Consider the following 16,475-nt stretch of genomic DNA (forward strand, 5'->3'; position numbering starts at 1 on the left):
CTTCCTTTCGTTCTCCAAGGCTGGGGAATGGTTGTTTTCACTCGTTTGAACTGAGTTCAGCGGTAATCGATGCAAGTCGGTGTACTCAATGGAAAATTAAAGAAAAGGGAGTTAAATTTCTGTTGCTTCCAAATAAATTAAACTTCATTTTCAGCATATAGGAAAAATAAAGCATACGGTTTGGTTTTAATTGCAGTCTAGCACCAAGCTGCTACTTCAGAATTGAACTTACTTTTCTCGTTTATTATTGTGATTTCTCAAGCAACGCTGTTAGGACAAGTAAATACATTCTCTTCTTGCCAGCGAACTCGTTAAGCTTCTGTAGGCTAAATCAGTCTCATCCGGGCTGCACAGGTGTAACTGGTTGTCACTCAGTGTGCTGCTGTTGAAGATGGTCCAGAAATGTGCTTTCTGTAGAAAATGATACTGAAAAGTCAGCAAAAAGACTCTTTAACAGTGTCTTGAAACTTCTATTACAGCGCACCGGACACTGGGAGGATTGCTCCTCTAATCAAGTGTACATGTGATTTGCACGTCTTGGTATTTATTACTTATACCTATTGCATATTCATTTATCTCGACCGCTTAGTTAATGCATTAAACATAAAATATTTACATAACCTTGCCCTTTGCCAGCAGTCCATCTTCGGTATTTGAGAGTCTTCATCAGGGGTCGTAGTGATCCCTGGTGGCCTTTGCAGCTCCCGCTGTCGGCTTCTTGACCTGTTTTCTTGAACAAGCATATTGTAATTTTGTGCTGCTACTCAGCAAAAGTCATGTAGCTCTTTCTTCACTGAGTGGAACATTCTGCTTTCCCAGCTTGCAAGCCGAGGACATCCCACTTTGCCTCATGTCCAGTCTCTGTAGAGCTATTGTTTCTCTGTCAAGTTTCTGTTATGTTAGGCCTAGTCTTGCTACGTTAGGCCTAGGGGTTTCTAAAAGATTTTTGTTCCTCTTACCAGTATTTGCTACAGAATAGATTCCAAGATACATGTCCCCCAATCTGTGTGTGTGTGTATAATATATAAACACAGATTTTTTCAGAGAGAACTTGAAATATTTTGAAGACCAAGACATGCTAGAAGTGATTTGACGTGGTTACCCAAAAAAGGGTGAGGATCATGTAATTGGTGACCATGATGTAACTGGTGACCATGAGAACAGAGTTCTTGAATTAATTCCTTTGAACTCTTATTTTTAAACTGAAAAAGAAATTGCATAACTACTGTCCTGGGTTTCCTGCTCCTGCCTCTGGTTTACTCCAAAAATACCTTGCAGGTATTTGTTTTAAGCATTCAAGATGCTAATTAACAGATGAAGCCACGACATATGGTAGCATTGATGAGGCACTGAAATACCACAATAGTCCTTAATATGAACGTTAATATAGCAAATTGACTTGATTTCCTCATGCATAAACATTACAATACTAAAAGTACCTTAAGCCAGGTAGGACAAAGAATGCAAACTTTTTCCATATAAAAGGGATGCAGAGCTGTACTTAAGGCTGTTTCTGTTCTGTGTAATTCTATTTTCAATGTAAATTTCCAAACATTTTCAGTATATCAGTGGCGATTTAAACACATGACCTCCCAATATTTGCCTCGAGTTTGGCCATTCTTTATTATGTTCAGAAACCAGGCCTTCCTTGTGTCTTTTTAGTAACACAGTAAAAGTCTGACGCAAATAACAGCATGAGGTACAGGACCTTGAACCTTTCACCAGTGTCTGCTGTTTGTGACCATACAGAAAATATGTCTGCTATTTTTTTTTTATTTTTTTATTTTTTTTTTTACCCTGTGTGAGCACTTAGTTATTTAAAATTTATCTTTACAAGTGCAGATTCCACTTGTGGGAAATGTGCTATCTGACCAAGAGGCAGACAGACAGAGACATGTAGAGGGAAGCAGAATCGGTCTGCAGGGCTTTGTGTCCTGGCCTGCCTTCCTGCTGTCCCTTCAAATTAACACCTGTGCTATCAGGCTACCTTATCAATCTTTGCTTGAGAAAATAAAAGCAGCAAATTGTTAACTGGTCCTTTTGTGCTTTTAGGAAGAGGTCATTTAACTGAAGTAGTCTTTAATTCTGTGTGCACATCAGCTAACGCAGTGAGAACTAACCTGGAATTTTTTGATGCTACTGGAATAAATGAGTTGACACCTGCATTGGTTTGTGTTTACAGCGCGATAACGGGAGTAAAGTTGCTTTTTGAACAATAGGTGCTTGCAAAATCTTCAGCAGCACTGTTTGCCCTCAGGTTGAGAGGACATGTAACAATCTGTCCAAGCACCAGTGAAAAAATAAGAGTAATATGTTTGTTCAGCTATAACAATAAGATGAAATAGGAGCCAGATTATGAATGTATAGGCAGGACAGCTTGCCGTAACTAACGTAAGAAAACGTTTAAGGTGAAAATAACCACTGCCCTTTCATTAAGTATGTATATTGTGTTTTTATCTCTGTTGAAGAGGCCTTGTGAATTGTATGGTAAAGTTGTCGCAGACTCTCTCTTATCTGTGTTTGGCTTTGATGCAGAAGTAGATGGAAGAAAGTGGGCGAATGTCTGGACAGGAGGGACATTTGGCATTGGGGTGTCCCCCCACTCCCCTGCATGCCCTTGGCCTGGCACGTCTTGCACTCCCAGGGCCTGCACAGGGATATTGAGGGAAACGGTTCTCATTTTTTGCTTCAGGTTCCTTGAATGACGGCGTGTCATTCATTCACCTAATCATCCATTAACTGAAAGGTGTGTGACTGTTCAGGCCTGCCCAGTTCTGGGTTTCCTTGCCACCCTGGTTTGGGACAGAAGCCAGTGAGAACCACGCGAGCGCCAAGACGCCCCTAAACTTAGAAGGGTGCTGTCTGTCCCCCTTTTTTGGCTCATTTTTCTGCTGGCAGCCTAAATTTGAGTTCTAGGAGCTCTCCCTCTCTGAGAGAAGTTTTCTGAATACTAGGCTGAAGGCTTAATCCTTTCTTTATATCCCTGATAAGACTTTTTAAGAGTCTTACCGGAATTATTACATGCTTTTCTTCCATTGTTAAAGCAATGTTCCACTTAAATTTGAGAAAAAACTTCTTCTCAGTCAGGGTGACAGAGCACTGGAACAGGCTGCCCAGGGGGGTTGTGGAGTCTCCTTCTCTGGAGACATTCAAGACCACCTGGACATGTTCCTGTGCAACCTCACTTAGGCGTTCCTGCTCCAGCAGGGGGATTGGACTAGATGATCTTTTGAGGTCCCTTCCAATCCAGAACATACTGTGATACTGTGATACTGTGAAGAGGTAATCAGTCTTCTTCAGAAAGCTCTTACAAGTACTCCTCTTTTAATTACCAGTATTTTTTTTTTATGGTTATATGTATCCACAAGACTTCATGAGAGCAGGTAAAATCATCAGTATGATGATATACAGCTCCACAGAACCAACTGGACTTGCCACTCATGGCTCCAAGATGGCAACACTTGGTGATGCTACCGCACACCTGTGAATCGGTGTGTGCAACAGGGTGGTCAGGAATTTTGTTACTGTTGGAGGCTGAACACAGCGGTGAGTGAATTCCAGCACCTCTCCTGAATGATAATCAGTCAAGATAAAAAATACAGCCAAATGGTGCCTTGGGTTGAATTCAGTTTGTGGATGCTTGATAAATACAGCAAGCTTGCATTTGAAGTACTAGTAGGCATATTGTTGCTAAGGATATAAAACCAGGTATTTACTGTATCCATTTTTTAAGCCATAGAAAGGCCATGATGGTTTTAATAATGCAAAGGTTTTTCTGAGAGGAAGACAGCATTTTTTACTAAACACTGATAAGATTATGAGCTTTCTCTGGCAAAAAAAAAACAGATTCAAGGAAAGCACAGATTGCTTGTTACACAGCCAAGGACATTTTTTGCCTATCAGTAACTTGATTTCCAAGGACTGAGTCAATCAGGTTGCGGTTTGAGGTTGAGGAATTTTAGAAAATATAAATCTCATCTGCACTGGGAAAACAGTTTGTTGTTTGAGGCATACCTTAGGTGCCAAACCTACCCAGAGACAACTGAGTGTCAGGCCACTGTAAGAGAACGTGGAAAAAGAATGAGTTGTCTTTCTAGACCTGAGAAACAGCCTTAAGGTACTAAAGGTGCTTAGCCTGAGTGCCCTGCATATCCTTACACGATGCCACTGTATGTGCAGCAAGGGAAGTATTTCCTCAGCTCCTTCCCAAGTGAAGAGGGCTCTGGTTTTAATGAAATTATGCTTCTTGTTGAGCTGACTTGTTTTGGCAGTTGATTTAATTTTTTTAAGGAGAAAAAAAGGATGCCTTTGCTGTCCCTTTGTCAAGCTGCTTTTTTTTTCTTAGATCAACCAAAAAACAATTCCTATTCCCTATGAGGAATAATAGTAATTGCAAACACAGATGAAGGACAGAAAAGCTGTATCTAAAGGGTGAATGCCTCTTAAATGGTTTTAGATGAGAACTATGACCCCAAAAGTGTCAAGGATTATGAACTGTCTTACATAATTACGGGGCAAGGTTTGTCTTTGAAGATGCTGGTTTTCATGTACTCTGCTGCAAAAGTAGTCAAGTGTGTTCCATGCTGCCTGCAAAGGATGAAAAAATGAAATAAGGAAAAGCAGAAAACTCTCATTGCTATAGTAACAGAAGCCCCAAATATTGGCCAATTATTTGACATTGAACTTAAGTATCATATCCTACAGCAAAGGGCTAGTTCCATAACATATGGAGATGGATCAGTTCTGCTTCAAACTTGCATCTTGATCATGGCAACACATAGGCATTTGCTTATTTAACTGCTGTGTTCCCACACAGCTGCAGATGAACTGAACACTGATGAGGACGTGAATAATGTCATATTTTCACAAGTGACGAGAGGAGCACACCACTTTCTTCTGGTTTTATGATAGGGGATGATGCAAGAGAACATCAGCAGGGAAGGAGAGGAGCCACATCTCCTTCCATAAGAAATCCCACATGCATTTTTTTCTGCAATAAAGCAGATCCTAGCACCATTCTTTAGGTATAAGATTTTAAAGACTAGAGAATTTCCTGTTACAGGAAAGTTTTTAAATTATCTTTTTTGTTTGTTTTTTTTTAATAATAGAATGATCTCTTATCAAGATTTACAAATTTAAAGTAATTGTTCTTTGCATTTTTTTTCTTGTAAAAGGCGCAGCTTAGTTTTTATCAAACTCACATCCCCAACAGAAGTAGTATTTTTTTGTAAATATTCACTGACTGAGTGTCAGATTTATGGTAAAAAGCAAGGCTTTCATATTTTGGTAACAACACTGATCTCTGTAAAGGTTAAATTTAGAAAACATTTTGTTAGCAGAAGAGTAAATTAGTGAACACTGAAATGCTCTACATTTTAGCCTATTTCTAGTAAAACTGAGCCACCATTACCAAAAGAAAATGCAAATCTTTGCACTTTTGAGTATTTCACATACAGCACAAGTCCATTTCATTGTGTTCAGAGAAAGGTAATAAGCAAACTTTGCGCAACATAGCTTTACTCTTTTACTGATAGCAAGTAAGCTCTCTGTTCTGAATTGATGACCTCATTTTTACCGATTTACTTAATTTCACAGAGCTTAGATTTCTAAGAAGTGGTAAAATGTACCAGCATTGGGCAGTAGTTTACTATTGAATATTATGCTGCTCATTAACTACACTGAATTTAAAAACACAGCTGCCTAATCATGTTCAGTTGTTTCTTTTTTTTTTTTTCCTACATTTAAATAACTTAGCTTTCATCTGTACCATACATGTTTCATATTTGCCTTTGTGCAATTGCTACATTATTTTGTTTCTCTACATGTCCCTTTATGCATTTGGATCTCAATTCTGGAGACCATCCAAGCAGAGTTAAATAGGGTACCGCAAGCCTGAGAAAGATTCAAACTCTTTCCATCTGCTGATGGATTAAAGGTGAAGTGCAGAAGGGAAGGGGCTGAAGCCTCAGTTCATGTTCTGTTAAGTATTTATAGTGATATTTGTAAAGTTTTAAATACAAGGGAATCCTGTCTGTAAGCCTTACTTCAGGTGTATTGTCGTTTTTGGACTTTGCATGCCTGATAACATTTAGTGTTAATCTGAGCTCATCTTACATTGTTGATTTTGTGTTTGCATTGATGACCTTATGTTGTAATCAGTCAAATATTACGTCAAGAATGACATATTGGTATATGGTACATTTCATAAACTAGGTTACTTGGTGCTGCCCTGGTACATCTATATTACTTATTCTCTACTGAATTTTGGAAAGGTGCAGAGGCTACATTCAGTTGTATAGGGTTGTTCAGGAACTGTACAATGATTTTCTAAAATGCTCTGTATTGCTTGTGTGGTAGATCTACTAATTACTTACTGATGAGTCTTATGAAAAGACACCAAACATGTTTTTCCCATCCAGATTTAATCTGCTGTCTTTGTTAGTGTTATCAGCTGCCCTGAGTGTACAGCATCATTAAAGAAAAGCTGTAGCACATGCCCGTTGCCTTTAACGCATCCTTAGGAGACTGGTGGATCGATCCACCTAAGCATTTGGCTGCCCATGTAGTTTTCCAGAGATTTCCTTTCCTGAAGATATCTGAGGGGATTCTTGTCTTGACAAAAGCTGGAAACCTAAAATGACTGAAGAAACCTTATTACACATGGTTCCCTCCTTTTGCCTTATCCTTCAGCCAGACTGAAATATCTAAAAGGAGAAATCTATTTTGAGTGTTGGAGTTACTCTGACCAGCATGGTTTAACAGAGTTATTGCTGAAATCCAAGGTAGCAGTCTTGCTTTCCATAGCTGAAGTGGGTTTATTTTGTTTTTTTCCTATCTAGGGATGTTGTAGCTTTTTACATTGTAAAGCAAGAACAGTGACTGATAGGAGCCAGAGGAATTCAACTCAGATATTGCATTGCTCCTATTACTCAGTGTTGCCACACAGAGGGTTCAGATGCATTTTATGTGTGCAGATTTAATACCACAAAGTTCAGATTAGCCAACATGCAGAATGAGATCACAGGTGTATTAGTGCATCCCGTCACACACATTTGTCATCACATACTATGTGCTTTTCTAGGACTTTGTATCTTTCTTTCCCCCTCCCTGAAATCCTGCTGAATTTTACTACATGGATTAAAAAAAAAAATAAATCTCCCAACTCTGCTGATACTGTAGATAAGGTAGGAGCAGCAGCGCATTTTCTAACATCATCTTGGTCTTCAGTTGCAGCTTCAGCGTGGTGCTTTGGCAGGCATGTCCATTAGGCTGAGTATCAGTTCTGCAAACAAGTCGGCACAGGACTTAGCACAGGAAGGAATGAGGACCGAGGATCTGGGCTGTGAGGCAGATTAGTGTTTTCAGCACTTTTTTTTTTTTAATTACTGTTACTTTCTTTGACTTAGGCTATTGGTTCCTCCCTTTATTCTGTCCCTTGTTCCTTCAAATATCTTCATATTTTTGCATCCCAGCCCGCATTTCTAGGCTTCCTAGCCGCATTTCCCCACAGAGAAACATTTGTCTACCCGCCCTGCTAAGGGTTTGGGACATCCCTGCTGCCACCTCCTCCCCTGCTCCCAGCACCGGGTCCCTGTCGGCCACCCCGGCTTTCCCCTCGCAGCACCCACCTCCCCGGGGGCAGCTCGGGAGCAGCACCCTGCTTTAAATGACTGTTGTGGTTTGTTTATTGTGGTTTGTTTTTTGTTTGGTTGTTTTTTTCTGTTCACATAGATCTTATAAAATTCTACCATGTAATAAACAAACTGCCTATAAGCAACAATATAATGGTAGGGCATTTCATCCGCATCTTTCATTTTACGGAGAAGCAAACCCGAGTACCGGCAGGAGCTGTCCCGAGGCGGACGCGCAGCCCCCGGTGCAGCAGCGGGCGGGCAGGCGGAGGCGCTGCCGCTGTTCCCTCACCGCCCCGGGAGGGAGCGGAGGGGCCGCCCTCACGCCACCGACACCCGGGGGACGGGTGGGCCCGGCCGCGAATCAGCTCCGTCGCCCGGCCCCGGTGCCGGCAGCGGCCCGCCCCGCGGCGGCAGGCGAGGGGCGGGGCCGGCAACACGCGAGGGGCTGCCCCGCTGCGGCTCCGCTCTCGCTCCGGACGTGGCCGCCGCGCTGACCGCCGCTCCTCTGAGCGCCACTGCTCCCACGGCCGCCGCTCTCACCGCTGCTGCTCCCACCGCCGCTGCCGCCGCTGCCGCCGCCATGAGCGCGGACCCCGTCGTCTTCGTCTCTGCCGCCAGGACCGCCGTCGGTGAGGGGCGGGGCGGCAGGTTCCCCCCGGGGCCGGGCCGGGCGGCGAGTGCTCCTCCGCCCTTGCCAGGTGTCCCCCGGGCCGGTGCTGAGCTCTCTCCCTCTGTTTCCGCCCAGGCTCCTTCAACGGCGGCCTGTCGGCGCTGCCGGCACACGAGCTGGGGGCGGCCGCCATCCGGGAGGTGCTGCGGCGGGCCGGGCTGCGCCCCGAGGAGGTGTCGGAGGTGATCCTGGGGCATGTCCTCACCGCAGGTACGGGCGCTGCCTCCCCACGGACACATCCCCCAGCGGCCCCACTGGAACAGCCCAGGTTTCACGTTTCAGAGCGTTATTCCTTGCCGTTGGGAACGTGGTTCCTTAACAAAGGCTGGAGCGGCATCCTGGGCGCTGCTCCGTACTCATTGCCGGGGTTCTGGAAAGGATGTGCTGGGGGGAGAGCTTGTTTAACAGTTTTTTGATGTTTATTTGGTTAGTTGGTTGGTTTCTATCTTGAAACTAGCCAACAGCGTACTTGTGAAAGTCAGTTTCTTTTCTTTGTTGCAGCATCCCTTCTCTCCTTGCCTTGTTCATGTCTCATAAATTTAACCTCATAAATAGGTAACTCTGAGATTTTAACAGTGAGGCCTGTATTTGCATTTATCTGCATGATCTGTGATGTGCTTGCTTGGCGACAAATATTCTGATTTCATGAAAATGTGCCTGTTAGGGAATTGTTTGTTTTGAACGGTCCTCTCCTTTTACCAGGGTAAAGTTTAATCAGCAGAGTCATAGGGCAGGTTTGTGTTCTCAAGATGAAGACATAAAGGATGTTTGTTTGGTTTTTTTTCCTTACTTAAAGCTGATTCAGATTCTTGTATATTTTTAGCTCACTGAATGATGTGCTCCCCTTATCCATTTCTTTGTGCACAAGGAGCTGGCATCACTTTGGCCGGGGGAGATGCAGATAAAGAATGTTTTCTTTGAAAATAGTGCTCTTATTATTTCCAGCAGGATTACAACAAAGAATAGAAGCTTTCAGGACTGTCCTTGCATAATTGTGCTTTTACTTTCCATAGGAACTTTTAGGGAAAGTTGTCCATTCGTGATGTGCAGGAGATGTCAAAAATAAACCCTTCAGCGAGTAGCAATTGAAAGGAGCTTTCATCTTACAAACGTGCAACAAGCTAATGCTAATTTGAAGTTGGTGTTTTATCTGATCTGCCATCAAAAGTAGAGTGGCAGATATAGAACTACCAGTAGCAAGTCCCTGATCTTGCAGATATTTCATTGATCATCATAAATGAGAGCGGTCACTGAGCTGTTTACAGCTGGGAGCTCCTCTACCTACCAGCTGAACATGGGAGCGAGACCTAAACTTTTGGTGAAATCAGGGTACCTGTTGTGAAAAGCGACGAGGCCAACATTTGTTTCTTAAAAACAGACGAAAGAAAAATAGATCCTGTTCCTGCAGGTGCTGGCCAGAACCCCGTCCGGCAGGCGAGTGTTGCTGCAGGGATCCCTTACTCTGTGCCTGCTTGGAGCTGCCAGATGATCTGCGGGTCGGGCTTGAAGGCCGTGTGCCTGGCTGCTCAGTCCATCCTGACAGGAGACTCCAGCATCGTGGTCGCAGGAGGCATGGAAAGTATGAGCAAGGTAAAGCAAATGATTGCACTCACATCGCGCTGGCTTACTGGGAGCAAACAGCATTAAGTTATGTGGAAACCCTGTGTTTCTAGGCTAACGCTCTGGAGGCAGGTTGAAAGACCAGCTTCAGTTTCTGCACTTGAGAATGAATTTGCGCATGCAACAATTGACTTTGGTAGTTCTACTGAAAAGGTGCCATGCAAACACAAACTACATTTAAAATTCCATTTTAATTTCCATCTAGCCCTGTCATGTTGAATGATTTGCTTGTGACAGCTGGCAATAGACAGTTTTTTTGTGTTGCAAGAAGCCCAAAGAAGGAATAACTGGAAATGTTGTTCACCAAGCACTTTGAGCTTGGAAAGGAAGCGAAGTACTTTCACTCCAAGGTGCTCAGTCCAAGGCTGTATTGAGGAATGGTGTTGTGATGGTGATCTGATGCCTAAGAAGGGGGAGGTGTCTTATGCTGGGGCTCGCTAGCTTCCTGTGCTGGGAGTGATGCTGACGTTTGCTGGCAGTGAAGTGCGACTGGGAACCACCTAGAGCAGCCTGGTAGGACGGGGGACCTGTGGCCATATGGCCCCAGAGACAATTGACTTCATCTATGGAGAGAAAACACTTGCTGCTTGGTGATCTGCTGCTTGGGAAATGCACAGGCCAGCTGGGAGACACCAGGGGGTAGAGATGGAGCAGACTGCCGAGGGGACTGCCGGGATTTGGGGTATCTACCTGCAGGCACAAGGCAGGGTTCTGTCTCTTCAGCTGTCTGGCTGTATTGTGCACCAGAGATACGAAACTTCTCACTCTTTTCAAAATACCTTCTTGCAGGCTCCTCATGTCATTCACATGCGAGCTGGGGTAAAAATGGGAGAGGCTTCTTTGCAAGACACTATAATCCTTGATGGCCTTATAGATGCTTTTTATCAGTATCATATGGGTATAACAGGTAAGTGGTGACAGTCCAGAAAATGAAATGGCTAACTGGAAAGGGGAAGAATTCACAGACAGGAAATTTCAAAATAAAGTGTTTCATGCTGTTCTTAAGTTGTAGTCGTGAAAAAGAAAGAAATCCATAATATTGAAATGCATTTAAGGCATTTTCTGTTTTGTCTGTAAAAGTACCTTTTTTTTTTTTTCTGTCTGAGCTAATAAATTATTCTCTCCGTAAAAGTACATTTTTTGGACGTCCTGGCTTGTGCCTCTTGGCGTCTTATCCCATTGCATGTCTTTTGCATTTGAGCAATTTAGTTAAACATCAGGAAAAATAAACAAAATAATCCCTGTATGTTACTGGAGCATTCAGCAGCACAGATTTACGTGGGGGGCAGAATTACGTAAAGTGTACTGTGGATACGCATGGTTCTGCACCTCCAGGTTATTGCACCCTGGATGGGATAGTCAGCCAACCGCTTTTTCAGTCCCTGCTTACAAAACAGAGTAACTTCAGAACTGTTCCCTCCTCTGTCTGAAGTGTTATAGCTGTAGAGAGATGTAAGCATAATAAGCCAGAGAAGCAGTAAACTCGAAAAGCTTGATTGCATTTGTATTTAACTTGATATGCCGTCTGGGAGGAGATCCTGCTAGGAATTTTCATGCTCAGGAGAAAACAGAGAATCATGAGCAAACAGAATGAGGAAATCAGAATGAAAACTGATAAGCTTAGATGCTTGCGACAGAAAATGTTAATGACTATGTGCTTACAATTTTACAACTTGGAATTTTAGCATTTCCTGATGGCAATTTACATTTTGTTCCTATTTCAGCTGAAAATGTGGCCAATCAGTGGCAAGTCAGCAGAGGGGAACAAGACCAACTCGCAGTACAGTCCCAAAACAGGGCAGAGGCAGCCCAGAAAGCAGGCTATTTTACAAAAGAAATTGTTCCTGTTCTTGTACCTTCTAAAAAAGGTAGGTGTGAATGGATAATGAGAGCCGATTTTGATGAAAAATCTGTTCTTTGCTATGACTGGTGGATGATTTCTCAGTTATACAGCCTTTTCAGTAAGCTGTTCTGTAAGCATATAGCTGTTACTTGTTAGTTACCTAATATATGTAACCTGACATAGTTATGTTCTCTTTAGGTATGTTGGGGATATATTATGGTGTTTGATCCAAAGGTCTGTTTCTAGAGCAGGGGAATTCACCCAGCTCCTTGTGAGGTGGATGCAACAACTGAATTTTCCAAACAGAAATCAATAAATCATTTGTATGGAATAGACTTTGTAGGAAAAGTCCTGGCATTAGGCCGGTTACAAACTAATGATGAGCTTTCCTCTTACCAGTTTAGATAATAATATTTAATGACACTTGAAGAACAAGATTGCCTTTATACAAGTAGATAGTATTTTAGTTGTTAGTGTTTGTGTCAGAAAATCCAGCTGTTGTCCTCTGAGAAGCAGCTGGAGGGGGGTTTAATAATTTGCACAGAGTTGGAAGCTGTCTCCAACAGAGTGGCTCGTTGGTTAGAAGGAATGTGGCGTCTATCCCCAGTCAGCCTGTTGTTTGTGCCAGATTTCTGTTTGAGTCAAGTGCATGCAAATAGACCCACCTGTGAATATAACGCTTTGTTTTTCAGGTCCTATAGAAGTTAAAACAGATGAACACCCTCGACATGGGAGCAACTTGGAAACAGTGGCGAAGTTAAAGCCCTGTTTCCTGACAGACGGAACTGGGACAGTAACAGCAGCTAATGCCTCAGGTTGGTCTCAGGTTGGTCTGTCTGGCTAAAAACAAAATGTAGAAGAACAGCAGCTGCTTGCGGCTCACGGCAGAGTCTCTGCGAGGAGTTAGGCTGCCGGGTGGTTATTGCTGAATGTAGTTTGCAGGAAATGGCAACGTGTTTGACAACATAGGTAGAACTCAAATATAACTGTGGTGGAGGATTTCTTTACAGATGAATTGCCTTTTGTTTGCTTGCTTTCTATGAAGCAATACAAGTGTTTGGACAGTAACAGTGGTTTCTAATACCGTGGGTCTGGCCAAAGGAACACTTAGCAATTTGAGTTTGAAATTTCTACTCCTGTGGGACTAACTTTCCTGCTGTAGGCAGCCTTGAAACTTCTTCCTTGGTCCTTGCACTGTGTCTTCCAAAGCCTGCCCAATAACGCTGATGTGCTCCTTTTGCAGACTGTGCCTCAACTCTTCCGCCTGCTGCTTTCTGAATAGAAATCAGAAATGTGTCGCATTTACAGCAGTATAGATGTTACCCATTTTAAGTGTTGGTGCCAGAGGTCAGACTTGGCTGATCAGAAAAAAAATACTGAGCTAATCCAAGAAAAGATCTGTGATTTTTTTGTTTTGTCTAGATTGAACTTTACAAGCTGGAAAAGGTAAAAGTAAAAGCCATAAAACCCAACAGATACATACAAGTTGTTTGTCATTACACAGGTATAAATGATGGAGCTGCAGCTGTAATTCTAATGAAGAAATCGGAAGCTGCTAGGAGAGGTCTTATGCCTTTGGCTCGGATTGTATCTTGGGCTCAGACAGGTGTAGATCCATCCGTAATGGGAGTAGCGCCCATTTCAGCAATAAGGAAAGCTGTAAGTAGTTATCTATGTATCTTATTTAAAAACCCTTGTAATTGTTTTTCATTTTCTGGCCATGTTTTTTCTATATTCTAAGAAAAACTTACTAGAAAAAATAAACTTAAGTTAAAACAACACTTAAAGTAGTGGAGAGTATATAAGATTAACATTTCTAGTGCTACCAGGCTAGTGCCTATTCATTGGGAAAATAATTAAATGCATAGGCATATGAATGGAGTTCAGAACATAAACTGGTTGGGTTTGGATGCGTATACTAACCTAATTTGGGGATGATTTGGTCCTGATATTATATGGTTCTGCTGCTGTGTCTGGCCAGGTTAATTTTCACATCGCTGTCTGATTGTATTTGCAATAGTATAGCACTGAGAGAAGGGCCAGTGGGTGCATCTGCATTAGCCAGTGTGATGGTCCCCTTAATGTTTTAGTTTGCCCTGCAAAAAGAGAGGAATGTGCCAGCTGGATCCCTTTCAGGTGAAACTAAACAAGGTGCATTCCAGAACCACATCTAATGTGCTCAGACCATTATTGCATCCACTGATGTGCTGTGTTCGGTCCACAGGATGAGATTCTCATCTGAAGTGCCCTGAGTGAGCAGCCCCTATGGTACCATGCAGCTTGTTAGTACAGACTCAGCCCTGGGCAACCCCAGCTGAGGATGTGCTAAAATTGAGCTATGAAACTGAGCATAAAAAGTTCTTGTACAGCTGATAAGGATAGTTTTGCTTTAGTATTCTTTCTTAGGTTTATTTATACTGTGAAAAGGCCTTATTTTGTTCATCTCTGCAATGTTGTAGCAACGTAGAAGCCTAACATCAACTCACCCGAGCTCTGTGGCTTTTAACGGGAAAATCAGAACTGTAACGCTGAAGCTTTTTCTTACTAGATCTCAAACCGTTCTTTTAAAAGAAGAATGCTATAAATGTATAGCAAATATATTTTTAATTGTAGAACAGACAAGCTGTGTTTAACAGTACCTGTAATCTTATAGGTACTCTGAAAAAGGGCATGTGACTTAATGTAAGCTTTGTAATGTATATTGTCAAACACTTCAGTCTCCATATATTATCAGTTTCTCTCCAGAATTTTTAGTAGCACTTTATAGTGTTATAATGACAAAGCCATGCATTTTAGCGTTGCAACAACATAGTAGATCTTTAAAAGATAAGACTTCTCCCAGAAGCTGAATGGTTTCATAGAATCATAGAATTGTTTAGGTTAGAAAAGACCTTTAAGATCATAAGAGTCCGACCATTAACCTAATGCTGCTAAATCCACCACTAAACCATGTCTCTAAGCACCACACCTATGCATCTTTTAAACCCTTCCAGGGATGGTGACTCCACCACTTGCTGGGCAGCCTGTTCCAATGCCTGACAATTCTTTTGGTGAAGAAATTTTTCTCAGTATCCAATCTAAACCTCCCTGGTGCAACTTGAGGCTATTTCCTCTCATCCTGTTGCTTGCTACTTGGGAGAAGAGGCCAACACCCTCCTTGCTACTGTCTCTATGGTATCTGGTAGAAAGAGGCCCTCCTCTCTGACTACATAGTCTTTCTTGGAGATGCCCCAGCCTCGCTGGCTGGTTGTGAAACATTATTGCTGTTAGAAACAGAGTGAGCGCAAGTAAAAATGTAGATATGTGAAACATGCCTAAGCCTGTACCCAAGTAGGCAATCACACCATGAGTTTCTCAAGTGAAAATATTAGCCAAGTCATCTAAAATAGCCCCTCTGTGAAAAGCTTCAAGAGGCAACTTTCAACTTAAAGGAAGGAGAGGCTGGAGAAAGAACACTTGACACCCACCACTAATGATCATTTTACTATTTCCTGTGTAAAAACCTGTATTAAGCAGAGAATCTCTAACAGTCAGACTTAGGTCCTGAAAATCTGCTTTTAATTTGTTAAAACCTACTTTTGAAAACATTGCTTGTTCTGTTACCTGCACCACATACAGTTTGAGTCCTACAATTGCATCACCACCACTACATGTATAAAATTAGTCAAGATTTTTTAAGAGCAACCAGCATGTTATAGCACATTGTATTGACTTCTGCTGATGCTGAAATTTTGTGTGTTGTCTTTACCCTGGCTATTAAAAAAAAGAGTTTCCTTTGATTTTTTAGCAGTGGCTTACTATCAGCCAATTTAAGTGTTATGAAAAGCTTTCTCCAGTGCTGAGAAAAACTTGTATGGTAGTAAAGCCTGTTTGTTTTCTCAGATTGACAAAGCCAGCTGGACTCTGGAACAAGTTGACCTGTTTGAAATTAATGAAGCCTTTGCATCACTATCTATTGCAATAGCAAAGGAACTGAAAGTAAATCCAGAAAAGGTAATGAATATATTTCAGGGTTTTTCATTCTGTATAACTGTATTGTATCCCAAAGAGGCAGTCTTCCTGCCATAACCTTGCCAATAAGCAGAAAGGATGGGAACCACAGTAGGTGTTTCCTTACACTACTCAGCTGCAGCCTTGCTCTGCTAGCAGGCACACTGGTTCCTAGATGAACAGGCTGCAGCTTTATTGCAGTGGATTTGTACGCAAATACAGAGAACTGCTTGAGCAACCTCAGTTGTCACCTTTCAGAAGAAATACTAACAGCTGTTGCATGCATGCTCAATTTCTCCTTGAAATGGTGGCCACAGTTCTGGTCTTATTCACAATCAGGGACTATATCCAGTGAGGTCGTTCACATTGAACCTCAGCTTAGCTAGTTCAATGGTTCCTTAACTTGACCTTCTTATTTATTGGCTTTTTTTTTTTTTAGATTAACATCCAAGGTGGAGCTATTGCTCTTGGCCACCCTCTTGGTGCCTCTGGTTGCCGCATCCTTGTTACTCTTCTACATGCACTGGAACGAACAGGTGGAAAACGAGGTGTTGCTGCTCTCTGTATAGGAGGAGGAATGGGAATAGCCATGTGTGTTGAGAGATGAATGTGAATGAATGAATGACTAGTGCTAACTAGCTTTGGAACAGTTTACTAATAAACTTCTATTAATGGAGCTTGTTTTGGTTTGCTTAAAATTAAATAAGCTTACTTTATG

General features: G+C 42.3%; 1 protein-coding gene across 1 annotated transcript; it reads left to right on the top strand.

The window, feature by feature from the left end:
* Positions 1–8,214: 8,214 nt before the first annotated feature.
* On the top strand, positions 8,215–16,364 carry ACAT2 (acetyl-CoA acetyltransferase 2; the record flags this gene model as incomplete). Its single annotated transcript, XM_080342220.1, has 9 exons — positions 8,215–8,263; positions 8,380–8,514; positions 9,713–9,894; positions 10,714–10,831; positions 11,649–11,792; positions 12,460–12,582; positions 13,272–13,426; positions 15,650–15,760; positions 16,197–16,364. 9 exons carry the CDS (start codon positions 8,215–8,217, stop codon positions 16,362–16,364), a joined length of 1,185 nt encoding a protein of 394 aa, XP_080198346.1.
* Positions 16,365–16,475: the final 111 nt, after the last annotated feature.

This window comes from Nesoenas mayeri, assembly GCF_963082525.1.
Source record: "Nesoenas mayeri genome assembly, chromosome: 3".
NCBI lineage: Eukaryota > Metazoa > Chordata > Aves > Columbiformes > Columbidae > Nesoenas > Nesoenas mayeri.